We start from the raw sequence: 26719 nt of genomic DNA, 5'->3' as shown, positions 1-26719 counted from the left end.
TTCCAAAGAGCACAAAATTGAGACAGTAAAAGCTACAACTTACAGGAAGATGTATGAAGTGTTTCTGACTATTATATGTAATTTATCTTTGCTGGAAACCAAATGCTTTTATTAAGTGAATGTGCACATTTAACATAAAAATTAAGAACACGGTTGTGTTCTTACTAAAAAAAATTAGAAAAATATCTCCATAATTTACAGAAGACATGAAACTGCATAAGCAATCTCACTCACCTGTCTTCACTAAAACGTCGACCGACCACAATTTTACACTTGTCTGGAGGGAGACAAGCTGCTAGCAAAGGCACCGTCCTTAACACTCGACTTTCCTGTAAAACAGAAAAGTTACTTTTGAATAAATTCAAAGAGGACTTCTATGAATTGTTAATGTTTCCATTTACTTTCAAGTTCTTTTGACAGCGGACACAAAAAAAACAACATCTTATCAGATAACAGAAAAAAAAAAGAAAAAATCTACAGGAAAAAAATACCCAATTTTGATGCATGCACATCCTACTGTTTTGATTGACAGTATTGAACTTGGTCTTAACTAGCCTATGATCATCAACATAAATTTCAACTGGGCTATCAGTATCAAAAAGTACAATGAAATTTCACAGAATAACAGTAGGCAAAAATGAGCATTAACATTAATTATTAATTAACCTATTAATGTAATAGGTTGGGGACCTAATGTCTCTATAATGGAAAATGAGTGGAGAGCTTAATTTCCACAAACAGGTGCTAAAATAAAAGCTCTGGGTGCATCAGAAAAGGCAGTCTGAAATATAAACGTATTTGTTCCACTGTCACTTCACAGTAACCAGGACAACAGCACCAACACTGCCACATACTCCATGTTGTGCTATACAGGCTGTGTTCACCAGCACCTGCCAACACCTTTATGTCACTTATGAGGAAGGTGACTACCAGGTCTGGGTAAGGAGCAGGGGCTCTTGAGATCTCAAAGAGTATTAAAGAGAGCTGTGTAGGAGCAGAGCTTCAGAACGTGGAGGAAAAGGGAAGTACTGCCAGCTGAAGAAAACTGCCTATATCAAGCAGAAATTTCTTTCTGTCCTTCATTTAACGCAGCTGGGAACATACAGGTTTTTGTCCAGACAAGAAATATTGCAGACTGAGCTTGAATATTTAGGAAGTCAGTTTCTGTTTTTTCATGAGTGAAGTGAGATGATACTTTTAGCTTTCATTTAATGAAGACATCAAGCCAATGCAGAAAATCGAATGAAAGTTTCTGTTTATTTACTTATCACAAGACAAATAAAGGAAAGTTATTAGCTGAATCTAGCAGCAGAAAAGAAACTACAGGTCAGGTGAGGATTATGAAAGCCCTATGCTCAGCTAGAAATGAGTTCTGCCAGTATCCTCAACATGAATGTCTCATGATTCAGACAATGAAAATCCAAAGATCAGTCCTTAAACCACAGGACTAATTAATGAAAACCAAGGCAGGGAGAGGTGGGGAGAAGAGGTCCATCTTTTGATTTATGAGCAATATATATAAACAATTCAGTATTTGTGAATACATAAGGCCTTGATTAGCTCTCACAGTTCTCCCCGGGTGGCTGTTACCTTCCACAAGTACAATGTGCAGGTGCCTGGGGTTCTCATATTGTCTTGCTAACAAACTGCTGTTAAATTAGTTCTGCGAAGACTTTTATCACTGTTGCCTGAAACCTTTATTGATATTGCTTTTTCTGATCCACAAACATATTGATATAAGTACTGCTCCTCTATAAATGGAACATCATGGAGTTGAAGGAATACACTGTCCTGCTGCATTCACCACCACTTGGCACAGCAGAAGCATCATGCTGTCTCCTAGGGACAGAAGATTAAAGTACCTGGGGAGTCAAGTGTTAGCAAGAGGAGGAAAAAATATCCTTCAAACTACCATTGATTTCTTCTATCTCAGCAAAGTGGAACAAGCCATCAGTGGTAGAGTATTATTTGTCTTTCTTTTATCCTATTTAGATAAGTCTTCAATTCACTAGTCAGAAGACTCCCTTCTTCATACGAAGTTGCAATAAAGGAACTGGAAGAAAATCAATTATTTGTCTCTGATAAGCAAAACCAAAAGAGCTATCATCAGTCAAGGAAAATCATTCAACTGTTCCCTCCAATGCCGTATCATTAGTTCAGAATTACCTTTCATATCAAATAAATACATTCTCTTCCAACAGGGAAAGCTGAATTTCCCAACTTAAAAAACAAGCCATGTTTACAAGATAACCATAAAATTCAAAGCTAAAAGGAACTGCTTGAGAACAGAAGCTTAAGAAAAGCTAAGTCAAACTAACATTAAAAAAGGTTTAAAGTCTTTAGAATTTTCTTCATTTAAAACCATTTGCATTTAACTAGATTATATATAAGCTGTTTGTTACCATATCAGCTATTTCCATTTACTGGAGCACTTTCTCCTTCGTTACTCTGAGTGTTCTAATAGTGATTGGCAATTCTTTGTTTATTTATTATTTGGCCATTGAAGTACATAAATAAAAATATCACTGGAGGACTTATGTTGTGGCCTGACCTTGGTTGGCCTCCAGGTGCCCACTAAGCCACATTATCACTGCCCCTCCTAAGCATGATGGCAAAGGAGGGGTAAATAACATGCAAATGAACTCATGGGTCAAGATAAATGCAGTTTAATAAAGAAAAGCAGAGGCCATATGTGAAGCAAAGGAAAACAAAGAGACCTTATTCTCCACTTTCCATCAGCAGGCAATGTCCAGCCAGTTTCTGGGAAGTAAGGACTCAACATGCACAGCAGTTGCTCCAGAAAACATATGCCATAATAATTAATGCTGCCCTCCCTTCCTCCTTCTTCCCCACAGCTTTTATTGCATTATATGGTACAGAATATCCCTTTGGTCAGCTTGGGTTGGCTGTTCTGGCTATGTCCCTTCCTAGTCTCTTTCCTACCCTCAGCCCACCGGACTTTGGAGGATGGGTTTGGAGGGAAGGCTCTAATAGCACCACTCAGCAGTAGCCAAAATACTGGTGTGTTACTAACATTGCTCCAGACACAAATACAAAGCACCGCACTATTGTCATGGTTTAAATTCTGTCAGCCACACACTGCTCACTCACTCTCCCCTACCCCTTCTTCCCTCACCCCCGCTCCCGGAGTGATGGGGAGGAGAATCAAAAGAATGTAACTCCCACAGGTTGAGATAAGAACAGTCCAGTAACTAAGGTATAACACAAATCACTACTGCTACCACCAATAATTACAATGATAAGAGAAATAACAAGGAAAGAGAATACAATACCATCCGCTGAGCGAGCCCGACTAAGCAGTGAGTGCCCTTCTAGGTATGACGTGCTGTGGTATGGAATACCTCTTTGGCTAGTTTGGGTCAGGTGTCCTGTCTCTGCTTCCTCCCGGGTTCTCCTCCTCCCTGGCAGAGCATGAGACTCAGAAAGTCCTTAGTCAGAGTAAACATTTGAGCAGTAACTAAAAACATAGGTCAGCGCTGTTCCCAGGCCAAAAGTCAAAACCACAGCACTGCACCAGCTACTAAGGAGGAGAAAAAATGACTGCTACTGCTGAACCCAGGACAACTATGAGGTCGGCTGTGGGGAAAGTTAACTGCATCCCAGCCAGACACAATAAACTTTTGCCCTTTTCTTCTTTTCTGAGAATTAGTGGTACTTTTTGTTACCATAGCATTATCCACCTGCAACGAACCAGACAGTTCTAACTAATATCAATATTTATTAAATCCAGCAGATATACTCCCTCCATTTTTATTTATGAATTGTTAAGACAATTAGCAAAACTTTTCCCCTTATATTTGATTCTTACTGTTCAGTAAGGTATATCCTATACAGAACAAATACTATAATGAGCAATTCAAAGCTAATTACTTGTATTAGATCAATATATAAATTCATTAAATACACACAATCTAAGTTTTCTTCTCAGACACTTAACACAGAAAATTCTTACATGTATAGAAAGAAGGCAGGGAAGCAGAACAACCTAAAAAGATACTCTCTGCTATGCTTTAAGGGTTCAGTCCTCAGTTATAGCTATCACTCCAGTTTTGAAAAGCACATAATGGTGTACACTCTGCTGGCAATAACTCCAGGGACAATAAAATGCAAAGGTAAGACAAATGTGTAAAGGGTTTGTACACCTAGTTATACCACTGAACTGACATGAGGTTCATAACAGTACATACGAGAAGGAGAAAAGTAATATAATCTTGTCATTTTATCTATATAACTATATGCAAAGAAGAAAAAGAGCAACTAACTTCTCCACTCTTGCATTACTCCTGATACTGGGTTTGGGATGTAAAATGGAAGCTAGATGGCAGGATTCCTCATCTGCGATCCACTGCTCTGCAATGAGTCATTGCTCTCTCTTTCACAGTATCTGATACCTACACAGGTCTATCTGGCAGCATGGCCTCTGGATAGTAAGAATGTGGAAAGACTGTCACATTAATCAGAGCACAGAAAATATTGCTCCTGACTTCTTATATTACTATCTCAGCTGAATACAGGTCTCAGTAGCACCATTTGACCATAGTTGGTGGCTTACTTCACTGCACTGTGGACTTCCAAAGACAATAAATAACAAAACACATGAAGAACGACAGTCAGCACTGATATGCAGTAGGGGAAAGACATTCCCTATCTGATTAGTTTAATGCAATACCTTTGAAATGGACTCTTAGAGTCTATCTGTAATGAAATGGCAGACTGAAGGATGAGATATAGTCTAGAAGGGTTATCTGCCTTCAAGACTGATTGTATTTTGAGTATGAGTAGCTACAGCAAAGGGAACCCATCTTTTGCCATGTATGCCTCAGCTGTTCTGGAATCAAAAACATCACCTATGATCACCTAAGACAAACACTTGTGGAAAAGTGGCATTCCATTATAACAGACAGGTTTTGTGATTGCTGATTAATAAAAAGTATAGATATCCTTTCAGAAGAACACAGGAATGGTGTATGAAACCTAAAAAGAATCTTAAAACTTTTTCTAATATCTTCCACCATGAACAAGAAATTCAACACAACTCAAATGCCAATTTAAATACCAGTTCCCTAGCACACTCTTAAACCTTTTTTCTAGCAAGTGATTTAGGCATATATTTAAGTACTTTTGAATTACAAAACAGTATTCTTATTATAAATAGCCAACTAAAAATCACAGCTTTCCCATTCAGGGACCACATACGTCATGGCTTCCGCTCTGTTTCTCTGCAAAAGAACATTTTTCTCTAACTTGCTCTTTTACATTTTATTTAAGTTCCTCCAGGCAAAGACCTTCTGCCTTCTGCATGCTGACTGAGCTACTCTAAGTAAACAGCTGGATCAGAAGAATAAAGTTTTCTGAACTTCACAGTCTAATTTGTAGACCCGCCATCTACCCAGATCTGTGTAAATGCAGTCCAACTTCTAAAACCCTTTTCATCCACTACCATACTCCATTATTAACAAATGAGGAAACATGAACGTAAGTTCTTGTATTAGGGAAACCAAAACATACAGTTCTGAAGCTTAACTATAATTTTTCAGTGGCTAAACAGCTACAACCATCACTAAGATGCACTGCTTAATTTATATTTTTAACAAACGAGTGCCCTGGGTTCAGCAGTAGCAGTAATTTTTTCTTCTTCTTAGTAGCTGGTGCAGTGCTGTGTTTTTGACTCTCAACCTGAGAACAACACTGATAACACCGGTGTTTTTAGCTGTTGCTCAGTAATGTTTACTCTGACCAAGGACTTTCTCAGTCTCATGCTCTGCCAGGGAGGAGGGGAAGCTGGAAGGAAGCAGAGACAGGACATCTGACCCAAACTAGCCAAAGAGGTATTCCATACCACAGCATGTCATGCCCAGTATATAAACTGGGGGCAGTTACCCAGAAGGGTTAGATCACTGCTCGGGTCAGGCTGGGCATAGGTCGGCAAGTGGTGAGCAGTTGTTTTCTCTTTCCTTGTTATTTCCCTTATCATTATTATTATTGGTGGTAGCAGTAGTGATTTGTGTTATACCTTAGTTACTGGACTGTTCTTATCTCAACCTGTGGGAGTTACATTCTTTTGATTCTCCTCTCCGTCCCTCCAGGAGCAGGGGGGGAGGAAGTGGGGGGAGTGAGCGAGTGGCTGCATGGCTGACTGGGCTTAAACTATGACAAACAGTAATATCAATAAAAGACCAGTGCTATAATCAAAACACATTCATCCATGGATCAACTCTAAGGACCTGAATAAGACACCATATCAAGATTAATTCTTGCAACTTGTACCAAGGCAGGCAGACTTCAGATCCGAGGACGATTCAAATAAGAAAAGATGTCTTGCATGCATGAAGTTGCAGAAATAAGTTATGATTTCAGAAGGTAGAGTAATTCAGATGAACTGAATAAAAGATACAATAGGTGAGCTGGCATTTCAATCATTAAGTTTAAAAAGAAAATTCACTACATGATGCTAACAGCACAGCTGCTTCCTCTTGCCTACCTTCTGCTGTACTGAGATTCTACCTGAACTCCAACAATTACCACAGCCTTACTCACCTCTGCTGGATGCTGAATTATATACAAGCAGGTGGAGATATTCAGTGGATGTATTGGCAGGAATGGACATAAACACACCTTCTGAGGACGGCTAGATGACAGAGGGGAATGAGAGAACAATAAAAGCAATCAGCAATTTATGAAAGATAGGATAAATACACTGCACAAATACACACTGCATCCCAGGAGACACACCAAGAACTTCCCCTTTTGACACAGTGTATTAAAACCAATGTAATTTTCTGTTTGAAACGCCTCTATTTCTAAAAATAAAGAAGCAAGATTTTCATTGAAATGGAGTTTTGAGAAAAGTGTCCAGATCCCTCCTGTAATCTGGTTAGGATTAAAGCACTACAAAAATCCTTTCATCATCTCCAAGAGGAGCAACTTCGTAGTATCCATACCCTAACCAGAGAAGTCTGCTACTGCTTTTCATATCAAGTTAGTGTTTCAACAATTTGATAAAAATATAGCAGAATATATAACATTTATAATTGATATATTTATAATAGTTTAATTACAATAGATAATTTTAGAAGTATACACATATGAAATCTCATCATGCTTTACTTATTTATTTATTTTATTTATGCCCCTCTACTCTGCTCTCGTGAGACATCACTTGGGAGTATTATGTGCAGTTCTGGTGTCCCCAACATAAAAAGGACATGGAACTGTTGGAACAAATCCAGAGGAGGGCCACGAAGATGATCAGGGGACTGGAGCATCTCCTGTATGAAGATGGGCTGAGAAAGTTGGGGCTGTTCAGCCTGGAGAAGAGAAGGCTGCATGGAGACCTCATAGCAGCCTTCCAGTACCTGAAGGGGGCCTATAGGGAAGCTGGAGAGGGACTCTTCATTAGGGACTGTAGTGACAGGACAAGGGGTAATGGGTTAAAACTTAAACAGGGGAAGTTTAGATTGGATATAAGGAGGAAATTCTTTCCTGGTAGGGTGGTGAGACACTGGAATCGGTTGCCGAGGAAAGTTCTGAATGCTCCATCCCTGGCGGTGTTCAAGGCCAGGTTGGACAGAGCCTTGGGTGACATGGCTTAGTGTAAGGTGTCCCTACCCATGGCAGGGGGGTTGGAACTTGATGATCTTAAGATCCTTTCCGACCCTAACTATTCTATGATTCTATGAGTCTACGATTGTGTTTGTTTTTTGTAATACTATCTATTCTGAAGTATGCAGTACACATATAGCATGAAAACAAACAAAAATATCGGAAACTTCTAATTTAAATCTGAAAAAAAAAAGAAAGAAAAAATTATTTTAAATTTTTTGCTGTACTGCATGTAGTCGTTCAAATTACTAGCAGAAGAACAGTATCTATCTAGAGAAATTAACTCAAATATTGCTTGGCGTATTTCAGTCACTACAGCTACTCATATATTTTATTCAGCAACTCAATAAAACTAAGGATTTTGTTAACATGAAGCTATTACCACCTAAAATCATTCCACGCCTGCAAACAAAGTTCTCTGAGCTTGAAAAAAAATACTTAGAATTTTCAGCAGAATGCTAGGGATTCAGAGCACAACTTCACCTGCATTCTCTTTATAATCTTTATTGGCAACAGTTTATTAGGTTGATCACACATAACAGACAGTAAGCAATCACTATGATTTATAGAAGTGAATTCTGAAGACAGGCTCAGATCAAGTCCATGATGAGCCTGACTGACACTGTGCTTGCTCATCCACAAGAGCATGCACCCACCCAAATGCATTAAATAATGTTACAGTAATCCAAGCCAGTACAACTGTTACCTCGTCAAACATTAATACTTGCCAGTAAATGGCAGCATTATAAGAAGACAATAATAGATAAACTCCTCTTTAACTGCTGACAGATTATGTTAATTTGAACCCCCTGCTTCTAGCCCCAGCTACTGAAACACTGAGACTATTCCCTTCTCCATAGTGTACATAGTTAAAGGTTACTCAGCAACATTCTAAATTCAAAGCAGTGTTGATACAAGAGCAGGAATTCGTACTGATTAAAAATAAGCACTGAAAAAAGTATTTTAAAATATTTAGAGTAAAAGGCTCATGGACAAGAAATTAGCTTAATGACAAAATGGTAATTTTTCTCTTAAACTCTTCTGTTAGACTGTTCCAGTAGCCTGCTGTCTGTCTTTCCTTTGCCCTTCTAGTGCTGGCATTTTCCTGTTGCTAATCCTGCAGAAATCTGGCACATTCTACTTTACTAATGGACAGGCTTTAGCCTAAAATTAGGTATTCATTAATTTTGCTATCTGATGGGCTATCCTGAGGACCTTCACTGTGAATAAACTGAAACCAACCTCGCTTTCAGGTCTGGCGGGTTGTTTTCCAGTGCACTACCAGTCTTTTTTCTAAAATTTTCTCACACGTAACCAATTTTAACACAAGTTTCTGGTAACAGTTTTGTTAACAACCTGAAAGCAGCAAATGCCCCCAGAGACTATTTGTTAAGTAGAAGCTCATCCTCTCTTTGATCACAGACTTAGTCAAAACACAGTTTTGTACTAAATGTGATTCCTTAAGTTCTCCCTGCTATTAATGGCTGGTTTCACTAACAAGAGAAGTTGATAAAGTTTTCCCCATTACTGTATTTTCTACTGACAAGAGATTAAGGCATAAAAATCTACTACACAAAGCTGTTCCAAAACAGTTAGCTGGTGACTGAAATCTAAAGAGCTGCATTGTTCACTAGCTTTTATAAGCAGACGGAAACAGTTTCTGGTGATTTCTGACCTCAGGGTGTTTAACTATAACAAAGCTGGCTAGACATAACTTACTTATTTTCAAGTCTCCCTTTAGCACATGCTTTTTGTGTTTTCCACATTGGCTTGGATTTTTCATGGGTAGTTTTTTCAGCTTTGTTAAACTCACAAAAACAAAACAAAACAAAACAACACAGAGCCCAAACAAAAAAAAGGAAATTACCCAGAAAGCAAGCATTTTCAAATACTTACAGAATAAAATCTACCTATAATTCAATTTGTAAGGAGTAGAGCACAAACCGTGGCAAATAAAATACTTTCCAATATAACTTAATTACTTACATATGTACATACATTACTTAACTTTAAGCACCCAATTAGGTACCTAATTATGTTGAATATGTACTTTTACAACCCCATCCTGGGGGCACAAAACTTATTTCTGTACTTCCACTTTGGGGTTACTCTGCCTCAACAAGAAAAATATTCTTACTTGAATCTGACATTACCAGCCTACACTAGTTGGATAGGAAGCACTGCAGAACAACAGAAGTTCTATTTCACCACCACGAAAGCCACCTTCGCTCTGAGAAAAGCTACACAGGCCCAAAGGGATTTTTTGTCTTTTTCTTTTGTTTTAAGATTCTGCTACAATCTTGCCCTACATACACATCTGATGTAATGGAAGAGTAGGGGCAGTACCAGAAAACTTATTTCATGATGAACATCATTTTCTCCCATTTCTAGAATGAAAGTAGCAAGCCACTCCAGGCAGGAACAGTATTGTTCAGAATATTAAGGAAAAGGTTTGTGGGTGGGGATTAGGGTTTGAAGGAGGATAATTTTTACAGTATTTTTAACTTGTATGCTATTTCACTAAGACTCAAAGCTATCCAGTGGGTTCTTACCTGTTTCTCAATACAGCACTTCTAGTTTAAAAGCTTATGCTCCATATGCAAAAGACAGCCATGCACAGACTTCTCACCGTTTTATTCACATTTAAATTAATGATGCCCAGATTCAGAATAACATTTAGTCTATTCTCCCAGCAGAACCTGACAGTGGACTGTGCTGTACCGTGGTGTCAGGTTTAGTGTATTTACTATTTTCTGGGCAAAGATACTCTGAAAATGAATATGCAGCAGCCTGGAAAGTAGTGAGCTAATTCTGAAACTCTTTCCAAGCCTCTGTATGATTTTTCTGCAAATATAAGCACCTCATTTGTTTCAGGACTTTTACCTTGCTACAACATGTCCAAAGGGTTTCCAAAACAGGAACCATTTGGGGAATGCAAATGAGGATAGTCTTTCACCCATATTCAGAGAACTAAAGGCAGGTAATTTGAGGATTTAAACCCAGAGCAAGCAAAGAATAAGCATGTCACAATTTCATGCTCAGCATTTGTAGAGGTTTCTAGGGAAGGGTATAAATATGTTAAGTGTGCCAAGCAGATGTTCTAGAAACAATGCTTGGAATATTAAAATAAAAAGGAAGCTGATGTTTTTAAACTACTTTCACTTGTGGCAACATTTTTACGTTACAACACATACTGCCAGGGTCAGGCCCCAGACACCCTATAGTCAAAGAAACATGCCTGCCCAAAGAGAAACGGCTGCTTCAAATAAATTAGATTCCTCTACTGTTCAGGTCAAAACACCCAGGGTTTGAAGGTCAAAACCCACCTAAGAAGTCTGGAGTAAAGCCACAGAGTTAGCATATGTTTGGTTTATACTTATGGTTTAATATAGGTTTTATACTAACACAAGCCCATTACACACATGCATTAAAACAACATTCAGGAGTTTTACAAAGCTGTGCTGGAAGTTTAAAGGCATAAGCCCATATACTTTATCAAATTTAAGAACAAATTTTATTTTTGCTAGCTTTATGTTAGAGGACAAACACAAATTAAAAATTATTTTAAGATTAAATTTTGCAGCCTTCACAGTGGGCACTACAGCTGCAGAAGGACCTTAAAAGAATGAGTGGATTAACACAGATAAACGTAAAGTGATGCACTTAGGAGGAAACAATCCTGACTCAAGAAAACCCCACAGTCTGAGGTTAATGTGGCATGACATTCCAGAGTAAGACCTTACGATAAGCAGTTCTGTGAAAATGGCAGTTTAATGCCTCGCAGTTCTCAAAAATGCAGATCAGATATTAAGTGTTACTAGGAAAGGATGAAAGAATTGAAAAGGGAACATTACTATGCCACTAAACAAACCTTTGGTTTGCACTTTGAGTGCAAAAAGGTTGGAGAACCCAGGTCAAAAAATAAAACACACGGAGTAATCCCTCATGTCAAGACCCACAGATCTCCTTGATGACTGTGTTGTGGATAAGAGAACTTTACAACTTTACATGGTTTCAAGGGAAAATGGGAAAATTTGTGAAATAAGAATCCATCAGACAGGGACTGACCACTACTGAAGGTACAAAGCCAAAGCCAACATGTGAGTCCCCTGAGCTAAAGGCAGAGAAATATCAGTGTATGCTTACCCTTTGCTGTGGAACTTCTGATATGTTCTAGTATGCCCATTTTTCTGTTCTCAGTCAGGCTGCACAATTTAAAATGAATGTGTATAATGCCAGTTGCAGTGCCTTGAGATTACCTAGCTGTCATTTTTTACTTTCTGTATTTTAGCTCTGAAATTTGTCTGTATGTACCTTGTGCATTTCCCTGGGCAAAATCTTACAGCTCCTTTGGGGCAGTCTTCTGTCATTGACAGGCCTTACTGCCATCTTAAAAAGAATTTGCTGAGTATATTACATTTCAGCTTTCTCTCACTTTATGGCTACACATAATGTGACCTGACACCACAGCCACAACTTCCAAGGAAGATAAGAAGCCAGCCCTGTTAAGTGAAAACCACTCTCTCTTGCACTGAAGTGAAATAATGGATTACCTCATCCACTACAAACCCAGGGCCAGTGCAGCCATGAGGAGTATTTCGTATTCACTGTAATGCTGCTGATAAGCATAGATCCTGCAAGGAGAGCCAAACTGCCATGGTCACCAGCTGAACCGTACATTAAAGACAGGCTTACAGTTCACTCTAGCTAAATCTACTCAGAAGACTTGAGATTTCTGAAAACTTACCCATGCGCCAATCCTAATAATTATGAGTCAGATTTAAACTAGAACACCATCACTGCTGCATCACATATAGAAGCTCTGCTGATCTGTTTTGTTAACTGAAACTCATACATCCTTTTAAACTACTGAGAGGAAAACTGTGAGCTATAATACTGAAATGCAAAATGAAGGAATTACTTGGCGTTCTCCCTCTTACTTTAAAATTGGAGGGGATGAGCCAATTCAACCCTTACCACTGCTTCAATTATTATAAGCTGGACTTATTTTCTCAGTAGCAGGCAGTTTGTTAGCCATGTTGCTGGGCAATTTTAAGGCACGACAAGATGCGTATGTAAGTAATTTGTCACCATTGTAGTGCTAGAAGTCCTTTAGTCTCATGCTTAGTTACCTGGGAACACAGGAAAAAAAAAAACAACCCAAAATATTATCTTTGCCATACTTCAGGTTTAATTATGAAATTTATGGTCATAGTCTTTTGTTGTTTTAATTCTCACACTTGCATTACTGTACTTTTAAGTGTCTATTACTATCCTCAGAACCAGTGAAATCAACTAGCCTACAGAAGACTGACTCCCACTAATAAATCCAGAAATAAAAACTTTCCAGGAAGAAAATGTGATAGAAGCTCGGCAGTTTATTTTTAGCCTCAGTTCTCCAATTACATGCCCACCAACTCTTCAATTTATCTTTAAAGCCAGTTTTGGAAAGCTATATTTCAGGAAAAGTGCTACGACTCTCATGAAATGCAGAGGAACTCAAGGAGCCATCAGAACTAGTTTCTTTTAGGCTTATTTTGAACATTCTTATCAAAATTTCCAAGCCTTAGTTCAATTGTGTTTCCTGGAAAAAATCAGGCATACAAGATTATTCTGACTGCACTGTGTTCCAGCTTCCATTCTTTCCTCCAGTCTTTTCCAAACGACTTTGGAATTCATTGGCCACAAGGCATAAAAATTTGAAATTAAATTCTTACAAACTTCATTAAGAGTCAATAGCCACATAAATTAAAAACAAGTATCAGAAACACATGTGGAGAGGTACTGAGAACAATCAACAAAGCACTTCCTTTTCCACTCAATACCCTGTATAGCACCAGCTTCCTGGCAAAAAAAAAAAAAGGAAAGAAAAAAAAAAAAAAAAGATGTATTGCTGAGGGTTTACTTCCCACAAGAAGTTAAATAAAACAGGTGCATGATTTTATGATTTTGGCTTGTTTTGTTGTTTTGTTTTTAATGGTGCAGCCACTGAATTTAATGGAATGTATCTTTATTCCCGGAGTATAACAATACATTTGAATGGAGAAGTATCCAATACAAATCATAATGAAAATTATTAGTGCATTTTGAATTTCAAATATATAACTTAAAGGGTGATTAATTATATATGTATATTAATTAAAACCTAACTTCCAAAACTGATGATGATATCTACTTATTAGTGAACCTGCATTCCTGGACAAATCACACAAATACTCCTTCTCATCCCCAGCCCCTCAACCTCTTCATCAGCCCTAGAAACATTTAAAGAGCACAAGACTAATTATTCTGCTAACCTCCTCTGCAAAAATGTACAGAGAAAAGATTTTCTGCCCAAAGAAAAGATCACACACAACAGGAAAATCTTATTTCTCTGTTATTCATCAACATGCATTAACTACTTTGCAAACTGCCTTTAGGTGTAAACAGGTACAGAAATAGGTCCAGAAAGGAGAACAAGTAGATAGATCCATCTCCCTGCCTCTCAACAAGGCATGCACTACTAGTGAGCAGCTAAGAGATCACAGCACTATTTCCTAGCATTCAGATTCCCTTGGCACCAGCTCTCAGCAGTTCTCCTGCTTCTGTGTGCTGTGGTGAGAAGCCATATGAATGCCCTTCATTCCATTTTCCACTCAACTCTCAACAGTATGGCTTACAACCCTCCTGATCAACACCCTGGTTACATTTTCCATCATCTGTAATCAAGACTTCTCCAATTTGAAAATTACTGCTCTCCTGCAAATGTGAAACAATCCTGTACCACTGCCCAGAGCAACAGACTTCAGAAAATCCAAAGAATAAGGCTGTTAATTGATAAAGGTATCAAGCAATATCAGCAGAGTTAAGTTCAAAAGGAAACACATATTTGCATCTGTTTCATGAATAGCTACATTGTCTACCTTATTATAATGGGAACAAAAACAGCAGGAAAAAAAGTATCCATTTTCAAGAACTAGTAAAGAATGAAGGTAGGCTTTTTGGTTCAGAAAATCCCAGAAATACAAAATATCACTCAAGAGTTACCCTGTATTTATGCTGATCCCAAGGCACCTATTGCTCACCACTGTTCAATTTCTACAATACAAACCTTGGGTCTGACCCATTTGTTCTGAGTACAGTTTACTGGCACAAATCACTACCTAAAAGAATACAGCTGTAAGGCCATGCACAAGCAGCTCTCAGGTCTTTCAATCTTCATCAGCACATTAAGCATGAGTGCATGGTTTACTGTTACTGAACAATAAAAACAAATGGTTGAGCCACAGATCTCAAAAAAAAAAAAAAAAACCAAAACAAGAAAATAACAGCAAAGTAAGTGTTTGGAACAAGCACAGACTACATGTGTCCCTATTTCAACATTTACTTTCAGAATAACCCAAAACATTTCAGGAACTATGTCTTGAGCTCTTACTGAAAAAAAAAAGTAGCAAAATTTAACTCAAAAAGCATCAAATCTATCCTCTGTGCAAGTCTTAAAGAAGCTGTTATGCCAGTCCTGATTTTAAGCCTGGAGTTTTCTATTGTTGACACCCAGCCACTGGAAACGGGATTTTCTTCACCAACTGATTTTTTTTACAGCACTAAAGATCTAACAGTTAGCAATGATTTTCAGTCAAAGCTCAGCTGGTCTGGATTTCAATAGCTGCAGCAAAACATTTGAAAAGCCTTAACTATAGAGATTACAAGATGTCATTCTTCCTAGATTTAAGACTAAAACTGGACAAATGCAGTTCTTCGGAGGTAAGGGATGGAAGCTGTCATTTATTTCACGACAGGCTCAGAGTTGTCATTGACGACAACATTCTTGTCATTCTGAAAACTACATCAGCTCGTGTGTTTCTCGAAAAATCAGGCAAACAAGTAAACCTACTTTTTTTTTTTTTCTCCAGAAAACATGTATCTGTAAAAATAATTAAAATTAGTAAAGAAAAAAACTTTTCCTTTCAAGTATTTGGGAGTTTATGTGTCATTCCAAACTTTCTTTCTATCTATTGCCATGTTTTTCACAGTGGTGTTGAACACTAAAATAGTACAAGAGATATTATTATTTATTGAAGATATAGTTGTATTTAGAGAAGTACCACTTAAGGATGAGTGGTTTTGAGAAGTTTCTAATGCTACAGTAACAGGTCATTACATTAGAAGTATTTTAATTTAATTTTTACATTTCCTTTAAACTTTGACTTTAAATAGATGGTAACAAGTTACCCAACAAAATTAGTAGATTAATTAGTAGAGAATCTGTATGAATGCTATATGTTAAAGGTATAGTTCTCAAGGAGTTTTCTTTCCCATACTGTCACATTGAAGGTATACAGACAAAAATTAATATATTTCAGAAATGTAGACAAGGTCCATGCTACCTTTATTACAGGCTCTGAGTTGTGCAGTGTTCTCATGTGACCATTTTCCAAGGCAAATAACCTTTTTGCCTTACCAATTACATAACAAATAAAAGACAAACAGGTAAGGAGATTATTTTTGCCTGGAATATTCATGGCAGCTTTACAAGGCTAACCTGGACATATTAAAAACAACAAATATCTTCCAATGCTGTAGAAAAGATACAAAGAAGAATAAAATATCCACACTGTATACTTTCTTAACTTCTTATATGGAAGCAGACCTTGGCAAGCAGCTTTCCTTGCAAATAACTTAAATTAATAAATCAATAGGAGAACACTCTTTCAACTGTTTACATTAAAGTTGGCTGCGGTTTCCACTGTAACTAATATAAGTAAATAAAAAAATACATATCATTTAGCTTATGCAGCACTGCAGTCATTACAGAAAGGCCAGGAAAGCCAAAAACTAATGAGCCTGAAATTGTTGACATTTTCATGCATCTCGGCTCTACAGTCCGGCAAAGTAGCTGGCACTCTGACAAGCCTGCTGCCAGACAGTTAGCAGAGCTTTAAATTTGTTGAAAAAGGTGAAGTGGTAATGGCATTTAAAAAGCAGGCCATCAAGACATTAAGATTAAGAAGTTAGAATGAAGTTTTACATTGCCAGCTTTATAATTCCCCATGTGTCTCAGAAGTTTTGAGGCTGTCACAAGAAAAGTCTAACCAGAAAAAATCTTTAACAACAAGGTATTGTGGAAAAGCTCAGAATTTTCCAAGCAAAAGAAGACTCCCACCTCTCTTCCCACCCCCAATCCAAGAAAGAAAAATAAATAAAAAAAGAAAATCCAATAATAAGGACTCAGGATCTTGATTTTTCATCCATTTGAATATATGCAGAAAACACTCCAGTTAGCAGCATAAAGTAAAACCAGAGGTATATTTTTTAAACAGCATATTAAAATTAATACTTTTTAACTTAATGAGGTCTGTGGACATTACTGGCAGAAGATAATTTTTTTTCAGTGCTACAGAAGCACGTTTGTTTGAATGTTTGATTCAATCTGAAAAGCTGGGTTTGTCCAAATGCTTGTTACTATCTTAGCCTTTGCAATAATTACAGAATGAGAAACTGTGTCCTTGGCTTAATGTGATAGAGTTCAGTCCAGCTATGGTTTATTTAAGTTGACATGCAGCTTGTTTAAAAGATGGTTAAGTGCCTACACCTGAAAATGCTGCACCAAATAATTTCCATCATAAAAATAAAGCCTGTCAAAGATACTCTCTTAAAGAAAGTTTTCATTTCTAACCCTTTCTTAATTTATGTCTCTCCCTCAATTTTAACTGAAGAGACAGAATCTGAACTTTGTGTAGGCAGTTATATGAACCCCAGTTATACAATCTGACCTATTCTCATTTCTAAAGGATTATACATGAAGCACAAAAAAAGATGTGAGCAGTTACTTGACCAGAATTACAGTTGTTTATGTACCTGCAATAATACAATGTATTAGGAAGGCCTGTCCTAGCCTGGCCTCAGATGTTTCCATTATCTTATTTTCTTTACTAGAATGGAAAATGAAAAGCTGAAAACTATTTTAAGGCATGGACTGGAACAGGGCAGAGACCAACAGAGTCTAACAGTCTAGAGAAACAAAAATGATCATAAGAGAAGGTACCTGGCATGTTAGCAAGGGCCTTAAAGCCAAAATGGGAGCGGGGCTGCTCCCTGCAGGCACTGAGGGCCTTCACCAGGCAGCACCCAGCCACCCACCACCACTGCATCTGCTCCTCAGCCACTCTGATTTCAGCTAGCTTCGAAATAAAATATTACATTCAATGTTACATTTTATTTAATATTGTGGAATGGCATTTTAGCAAGCTTTAATATGCTCACCAGCAATTACCATTTTTAGTTGTATTCCATCATCTGTTTAGGTTATCGACAAATTATGTAAGTCTTAACTGCGTATGTACACGTTGCCCACAAATCTTCTTACATTTTTATATGTATTTGCAAGTCAAATCAGTCCAGTGCCCTAGTAACATCTCTATCCTCACACACAAGAAAATACCTAACGGATAATTTAGAGCGCATTAGCACAGCCTAAGGGCAGTTTGCTTCTGTCTCCTACTAAGCCTGTTTTCAGAACTTCAGGGTTCTTCCAAAGCTTTTATAGCCACCACACACAGAGCTCAGTGCTGATTCTCTGCTGGCACCAAGCTTTCATTATAATCCAGAACAGGACCAAAAATATGTTACACATGGAACCTGGACTTCTGTACAGCAGATGACCTCTTCTGACCTGCAATGGTCCTCTCTTTAGCCTCAGGTCCTGTAGCCTCGCTAGCCACACACACACACACACACACACACACCCCCCATACCTGCTCAAAGAGCCTCCCCGATGAGGGATCTCAGAAATTGCAGCTAACTAGCCCTTCTCCCCCTCTTCTTCTCAGGCTAGTACCTTGGCTTGACACAGGCTCTTTGGCACCCCATGAGGATAAAAGGCCATAGTGAATTTTGTAGTGACTCAGTGGAAAAGCAGCTTGAGAAGCCTGGGGATAAAGACTCTGCTAGCTGGAGCTAGGAACAGTAGATTTCAGCTGCATCCACTAGTTCAACTGAACCTGTGTAAATGCAGTCTACAAATCTGAAGTTAAATTACCTAGCTTCCTCCACTGTTGTTTTGGTGTTGACTTCTTGATTAAAAAGGATAACTACAACTTGTCATTAAGGGTAACCTTGCAAGAATCTTTGCAAGAATAAAGACTTCTAACATTAACTTCCCATGTAAAACATCTATGACATTTTTCAGTTTTGCTTTGAGGTTAAAGTTACACCCACAGCACTCTCTTGTTCCAAAACCAGACCAAGTATCAACAAAGCTGACTTTTCCATCTACACAAAAGCAAACATTTCTTTTAATATTTGAAATTTAGGTCTACCTATGCAACTTCACCTTATTTAAAATAGTATTTTAAAGACAGAGTCTACTGGCATGTACACTTTATTTGCTAACAGTAAACCAAGTCTGAATGCTACTTTGAAACAAGCAAATGAGAAACGGGACTTAAATTAAAAGCTCAGTTCTGCATCAAATGAAGTCCAAACCCAATTCAGTCACTGATTTTTAACGAAAGCAAGCTCAGTACCCACATATCTCTCAGAATAGCAGAGCTAGGGTTTTGTACCTCTCAATTCATGCAACAATGCCACATATCCTGTCATTTAGAGCAAAAAATTTAAACTTTCTTCCTTTCACAAATAAAAAACAACACACACACACCCCAAAAAAAGGGGGAATAAATATGCAATGAAATTAAGGTATTGCTATATTTTGGTAAAACAGATGAATAAATAATACAAAGCCCATTCCAATCTATATTCAGCATTAACATGAAAATGGATGCTTTCTACCAGACAAAACTTCTTTTAAAAAAGTACATAGTCCTGTTAAAAGAAGAATCTACCATTCTCTGCTATTTATCTTCAACTACCTGTAAGCAAAAAATACAGCTAACAGAGTTTCATATGCTGAATAATCAATGTTAGGAAAATGGCTGAATATTTAATACTCTTCAATTAAAGAATTTTAGTTTACTACTCACTTCTTCTGCTCTAGATGGCAGAAGAATGAAGCTGTGTTTATGTATTCAGGGAGCTTCAGTATAACTTCACATTATAACACCATATGAAAAAAGCCTGTATGCAAGCAACCTTCTGTTCCGACTTCCTGACACCGCTTAGCTGCAAGAGTACTGTAAGTGCTACACTACACTCTAGCGTTCCTTTTGTGAATAGCAGCCACTTCTGTCGAACACACTGATTTTGATCTAGCATCAATCTTATTAAAAGAGGTCAACCAATTTCATGGTTTAATACGAAGAAATAACGTATTTTTAAATAGTATACCTGTTGTTAAGCAGTTATTATTTTATTAAGACGTGCTTATTTTTACTGAATACGAATATTTTCTTTATTTATTCAGGCATCAAGTTCATGAAGTTATTCTAAAGCTTTTGGGGGATACTGTAAGATGCTGCTTTTAAAGTATACACCAATTAAGCACAAGTGCTTTTCAATGCTCAGTATAGCAGTCACCACATCAAACCCCAGAATCATACTGATTTGTAACCTAACGACCACTCAAGATGCTCTGCAGGCAGCATTTCTTAGGAAAAATGTGTCACAATAATACTTCCATATTAAAAAGGAATGCTTTAAGTCTGTTGCACAGAGAGACCACTCAGAGCACAACAGTACAAAACCAAAAACATACTCAGGAAATAACTGAGATTGGGAAAGACCTCTGGAGGTCATCTAGGCCAGTTTCACAGGAATAATTTCAAAAGCTTTGAGCAACCTGGTCTGAGCACTTCCAAGACTGACTCCACAGTCTCACCAGGCAATCAACTGTAGCATTTAACTGCTCTCAGAGAGAGTAGTCTATTTGCATTTAAGTTGAAACACAGCTAGGATTGAACAGCTAGAATAGACTTTGAAACAGCCAGGATAAACTGGACCTCTTCTGCTCCAGGGCTCACTGGCAGTCCTCACTCAGCCCCCTGCCCACTTCAGTGCCCTAGTTCTTCGCTGTAGAGTAGTTCCCTTTCCAGTCAGTACACAGGCTTTTAATACTGCCAGGGCTTCTTCCGCATCCTGGGTGCAGGCCTTTGCATTTGCTGAATTTTGTGATATTCCTCATGACAATGTGTCCTTGTGTCTCTGAATGGCAGCTCTATCCTGCAGTACAGCAACTGCTCCCTCCACGTTGGTGCCACCTGCCAGCTTGCCATGCATGCCTTTCCCCATACCAACCTGATCACAGGGAACACGTCCATCAGCTTTGCACACAGCATAAACCTGCAAGGAAATTTCTCCTAAAATGCTCTCTCAATTCACTTGTTTGGGCTCATCAATCCAGCCAGCTCTTTGTTTATTTTGTAGCCTCACTCATTTAGTCTTTATCTTCTCAGCATACAGTGCAACATTGTCAAATGCCTCCCTAGTATTCTTATCCACTCAGACAAATGCACCCACTACTATTCCAGACACTGTCACCATGGTTAGATACTATTAGATCCATTAGCCAGTCTGGCAAAGAAGGTGGGCATGCTGTTTTTTCTGCACCTACTCCCACTTGTTTTTACATCACTCCATTAGTCCTCTGATAGTGCTTTTATTAAATTTCTTCCCTAACCCTTCTCCAAACAGGTACATAATCTGTATGTGCAAACATTAACAGAGTACAAAATGAAAGCGATGGCTCATAACCAAATTATACTGAAGGATAACTAACTTAATAGAGTTTGACAGATTATATCCACCGTACTGTTACAAATGTCAAAGACATTATCAAATAGTTTCAGAGACTGAAGCTCTAAGATATTTAGGATCCCTTTGAAAATATCCGAGTTTAAAACACAAACATATCCATTAGAATCTCTGCTTCAGTTTCATAAGTCATGAAAGGGCTATACATGCTTGTTGTGGAATTTTTTAATGTTTAAATTTACTTAGAGATGATATATTCTAAAAGGCATTTAAAAATCAACAATGCACTGCATTAGCTGCCTGCTTTTTCACACATTATGGTTTTTTTTAAAGAACTTCAATGTTCATGGAGAATTAGATGTAGGTGTCCAAGAGAAACAGTACATCTGGATTTAATTGCTCATCTCTTTGATATTTTAATTTGATAGGGAATTTAAGAAAATCCCTATTACAGGGTAAAATTACCAAGCCATTCTATTAAAAATATCAAAATACGTTTAAACTCTAATGATTTTACAGGCTCACAACTCCATTTGATGAAAACTCTAACAAAGAGAGAGATTATTATCAAGTTTCTAAAACAAATCTAAATAGGCACTGAGGAAAAATTAAAGGAATTGTTCCCATAAGTGTAATATTGAATTCAGAGCTACTGGAAAAACAAGTTCCATAGATTATAAAACTGGAATGAAACACTATTGTTGTCTCACACACGTAGCAAACCATAGGAACCTGCAAATCACCCTTTTTGAGCATCCTTCTTTACAAAATACAACTCTCTTGGTTTACTGTTTTCTAGCAGTTAATAATATGAACTAGCATTAACAAAACTAGACACAGTCACTGTCTCCTCATAACAGTCTGACCTTATCTCTGATTAACTCTTCTGGCAATGGATTTCTCCAAATTGGCTTCCTTAATAAACCCACAAACTGTAGGTACTTTATTTAAAGTAAGGAACATTTTCTTTTCGCTATCTGATGTGAGCACCAAAAGACATAATTCCTGAACATTTTGCATTCCTTCCAATTTCCTCCATTTCTTGACTCCCTAGTGCATGATTCACCCATTTTCAATTTCATTTAACTGGACTTTTGAAGTAAATAGAAGTGCTGGTACTAAACAAAAGTATAGGGGAAATGCCTACTCTATGGCACCATTAGAAAATTAAAATAATTTGTCATAAACACTGTGAGGCTGCATAAGTAGATATTATCAATTAATTAAAAAATAAATAAATAAATAAATAAATAACCCACTCACATGTGTTTTAAGGTGCTCCTTCCAAAACCTAAGGAGCATGCACTTTCGATTTTATTTAAGATCCCTAGCTTTTTGGATAACAGTTGATTGAACACTTAAAAAGGGGAAAAACAAACAAAACAAAACAAAAACAACTCAGAAAACTCATTAATATAGAAAAAATTAAGAAAAACATGTACAAAGATCTGCCACAGTATCTATTTAGATACTCATTAGGTAAGAAAAATTCCAGTTAACTTTACAACATAAACCATGTATCATCTACTACTGTTGTGCCAGAAGAGCCAGAGGATGAGGCCTCCAGGACTCATTTTGTATGTTTTCTTTACACAGTACCCAGCAAGACAAAAATTAAGCACAGCAAGGACATATTCTCCTTTACACAACTAAGCTCATACAGCTTGGACATTCACAAGGAGACAAACTTGAGATTAAACAAGAAACACCCATTAACAGACAGTTTGTAGGTCTTAATATTGGACATAGATGTTTAATGGCTTTAGGAACTGAGACAAGAATTTAAAACAAAACTCTTACAAAAGTGATAGGCATCATTGATGTAACTCAGAAACAGTGTGTAGAAAAATGAACAAAAAAAAAAAAAAAAAGCTGAGGACTATGTCCTAGAAGCCAAAGGAGAGCTATGCTTCCAGTAATAACACAGGCAACTAACTATTAGGCTGATATATCCAGTAGCTTGAAGTTGGGTTATTTGTTCCAAGCAGAAGAAAGCATTAGAGACTGACAAAAAAACATTTCAGAAGAGTTTGTAGAGCAAAAGTATGATCTTCATAAAGCTATAAAAGAGCCAAGAGAAAACTGAATCTAGTGCTCAGAAGACAGATTTGACTTATATAAGAAAGTGACACACACGTGCATTGCGAGGGATAAATCTGGATGGAAGATCAGATGGTGGAATGAAATTCAGAAACTGAAAGGAGGAGAGAAGACTTCGACAACCAGATTCCACAACTTAAACATAAGACAAAAAAAAAAAAAAAAACCAAAAAGATCATAAATGAAAGGCAGCCAGAAAACTAGGGATGGAACAAGTCAGCTTACTCTGATGATTCTTTTTTAGGGAAATTATTAAAAAATAACAAACAAACAAAAACCACAAAGAAATTCTAAGCACACAGATTCTGTAAGGGAAAGAGGTTTGAGTGGTGCATCTGACAGGAAGTGGACATGAGTGGTGCAAAGTGACAGGAAAGCTTGGTTTGATAAAAATGAAACTAGGCTGTGTGGAAAACGAAAGCAGGGAGAGAAGATGGAGTAACTAAAGAATCTGAGTGACATAAGAACATATCAGTCACAGGATGTTCAGGCAAACTCTACAGTACTTCTATGTCAAAAATAACTCTGGGATATGTCAGGGCTGTCTTTCCTCAAAAGCAAATACTGTTCTGTTCCATAGCATCACATTCCAGGTGAAATTCACTTATGCCAACTTCAGATGCAAGCTTCAGAAATTATAAAAAAATCATGGAATTGGCTGTGCTTCTTTGGGTATACAGACAGCAGTCTTCGGTTCTCACCTACTTTTGCACAGCACGAAATATAATTTTTTTTATCTTTTTCTTTTTTCTTATTTTTTAGGTTTTTGCTTTGTGTTTTGTTTATAAAAATCAACAGCAATTCTTCTAAAAGAACCACATTGGTATTTTTAGTACTCCTTATGATTAAGTTGGCAAGGCTTGAACAATGTAGAAATATCTTTGCCTTGTCTTACAATACACTATTACTCCAATGCAAAGTCGCACTTCGTGTGATTACAGAAAACAAGCAGATCAAAGGTACTAGAGCTGCTTTAATTAAAAAGATTATCTTACTTTTCTCTGGTCATGCTCCTATTAGCCCACAGTTGCCCACAGTTAAGTAGCCAGCCTGACATACACATACAAACACGCTTTTTTTTTTTAATTTTAATGCCAGCAGATCAAAACAGATGCTAACCAGGTCAACCAAGTACAAAACAAGTGGCCTGAAAAGGTCACTACTCATTAATCTGATCATAATATAATAGAAAATGATCAAATGCCTTTGAAAATTAGCCTAGCAGAAAAAAGTAACATTCAAGTCACTAACAATTTTAATACACCAACAGTTCCGGCACCGCTCATTACTGCCAATAAAGGCCAAGGAAACAACAGCATGAGAAACTACTCCAGCTATAGCAACCACTAAATGCAGAGCAAAAATAAACTGAAACCCACTGCCAAGTGTTTAGCTTGATAGTTATAATTCTAAGAAATAGAAACCATAGATTTTACTGTGTAGACTACAATCACTTAGAGCAACATTAATGAAAGTGTGCTAATATAATAAGAGACACTGAACTTGAAAACTAACACTTGACAATTTTTTCACTTACCTTTAGCTCCCCTTCATAAAAGGGAATGTAGTGCAGATAACATGCATCTTAGTTCATTGAAGTCAAACAAGTTACATCTTTCATCTGCAGTAGGTAAATTCTATATTTATTTTACTATTAAGTATATAATTCCACATGTTTAAATGTAAAACAACAGTAATGTTTCTGTGGCCTTGCAGCTGGATTCTTTGCTTGCAAGCAAAGTACAATTAACTCCAAGTTCGGGAGCACGCAGACTTATAGCACCTCCTGTCTCAAGAACTTAAGTCACCTTCTAGGTTTCTAACAGCACTGCCTCAGCAAATACATCCTTCTATGTGAATATATCCAAGCTGGCTGTTAAGGCAAAAGTATTAAAATGAACACAGTCATCACAACAGAGCTCTTCTTCATGCCACTCATGTTTGCTACAGAGTTGACAATGTCCCACAGCACAGTCAGACAAATGATTAACACCAAGGTCTCTCTTACCTTCTCAGCTGCCTGTATTCCTATGTTTATGCACTGAAACACATTTACATCTCTACCCTTCTGTATTAAATCACATACATATTTGAACTCATTTATATAAAAATCACTAAATATCAGGAATGAACACTTATTTTACATTCACGATAAGAAGATGAGACATCTTTGTCGATACTTCCATTTATTTTTGAAAAGAAATAAAACTTACAGGTGACAAGGCCTGTAACTATTTTATCAGGCTCACCTGTGTTGAAATTACCTTACAAAAGTCTCATTGATTCACCAGTTCAGGGAATTCTGCCCCTGAGTCTGATAAACCTATGCATGCCATTACTGTGCCAACACAAGGGTATGAGAGAATGGCAAATGAACCAAGTTTTTGGAAAAGAAACAAATTTTAAAAGTTGTAAGACATAAAATTAGTTCCACAGGCAAAAATCCATTAAGAGATATAATTTCTGATTCCTTCAGCTATAGTACAACACAGAACAATTTAGCCACTTCGCTATTAACAGCAACAGCTGAACACAACCCTCCTAAAAAAAGTAATTCCCCCCCCAACTCTTTCCCTGGTAGGCGCTCTCTTCTTCCCCAGCCTCAAACTGGCTTTGAGGCTTTGTGGCTTTGTCACTGACAAAGACTTTCCACACAAACCCAGTGGCAGACCTAAGATTTGATTTCTTCAACATAATCATTCTTCACACATGCTCTGTTAAACATATCTGCAAAATACTGAATGCTACCAACCAGCAAATTGCAAATGCTGATGGTGCAGAGAGTCTTGAAATATTGTTATGTAAACTACAATATGTGGCATCTTCCAACGCAACCTTGACTGCAACTAAGAACTTTCCAGTTCTTTTTAGAAGCTTTCATATCATCTCAGAATTAATTTTTTGACCAGCTACTTGTGCTCTTCTGGCAGATCTCCAATTTGCCAATGTCTCATTACCGTCCTATTCCTTCACCAAGACCAACTCCTCTCTTCTTCCGTCCACTACTTCTTTCCGACAGCTTTGGGTCAAACAGCCAGGAATGACAGTATTAGTATAACCTCATTTTCAGTTTTTACATTATTATCTTCTGTATCTCCCAAGATGCACTCACAGCAGGTAGAAAGCTGGTAAAAGCCTGTCCACCAGAAAACTCACACAGCGGAACAGCCAATTTATTTGTTCAGCTTGGAGAAGAGAAGGCTGAGAGGTGACTTCATGGCAGTCTGCAATTTCCTCACAGGGGGCATGGGGGGGCAGGTTGCTGATCTCCTCTCTCTGATGACCAGTGACAGGAAATGGAATAAGCTGCACCAGGGGAAGTTCAGATAGAATATCAGAGAAAGCTTCTTCACTGAGAGGGGGTTGGTCA

General features: G+C 37.6%; 1 protein-coding gene across 2 annotated transcripts in view; it reads right to left on the bottom strand.

The window, feature by feature from the left end:
- DTWD2 (DTW domain containing 2) overlaps window positions 1–26719 on the bottom strand; it is a 90962-nt gene that overhangs the window by 57635 nt on the left and 6608 nt on the right. For both annotated transcript variants that reach the window (XM_065663285.1, XM_065663286.1), the window contains exons 2-3: window positions 6559–6649; window positions 235–329 (exon numbers count right to left, since the gene is read on the bottom strand). In XM_065663285.1, coding sequence (XP_065519357.1) covers window positions 235–329; window positions 6559–6649 — 186 coding nt within the window. The remainder of the gene's footprint in view (window positions 1–234; window positions 330–6558; window positions 6650–26719) is intronic.

The sequence above is a fragment of the Lathamus discolor genome, chromosome Z (assembly GCF_037157495.1).
Source record: "Lathamus discolor isolate bLatDis1 chromosome Z, bLatDis1.hap1, whole genome shotgun sequence".
Lineage (NCBI taxonomy): Eukaryota > Metazoa > Chordata > Aves > Psittaciformes > Psittacidae > Lathamus > Lathamus discolor.
This window is presented reverse-complemented; position numbering and strand designations above follow the sequence as displayed.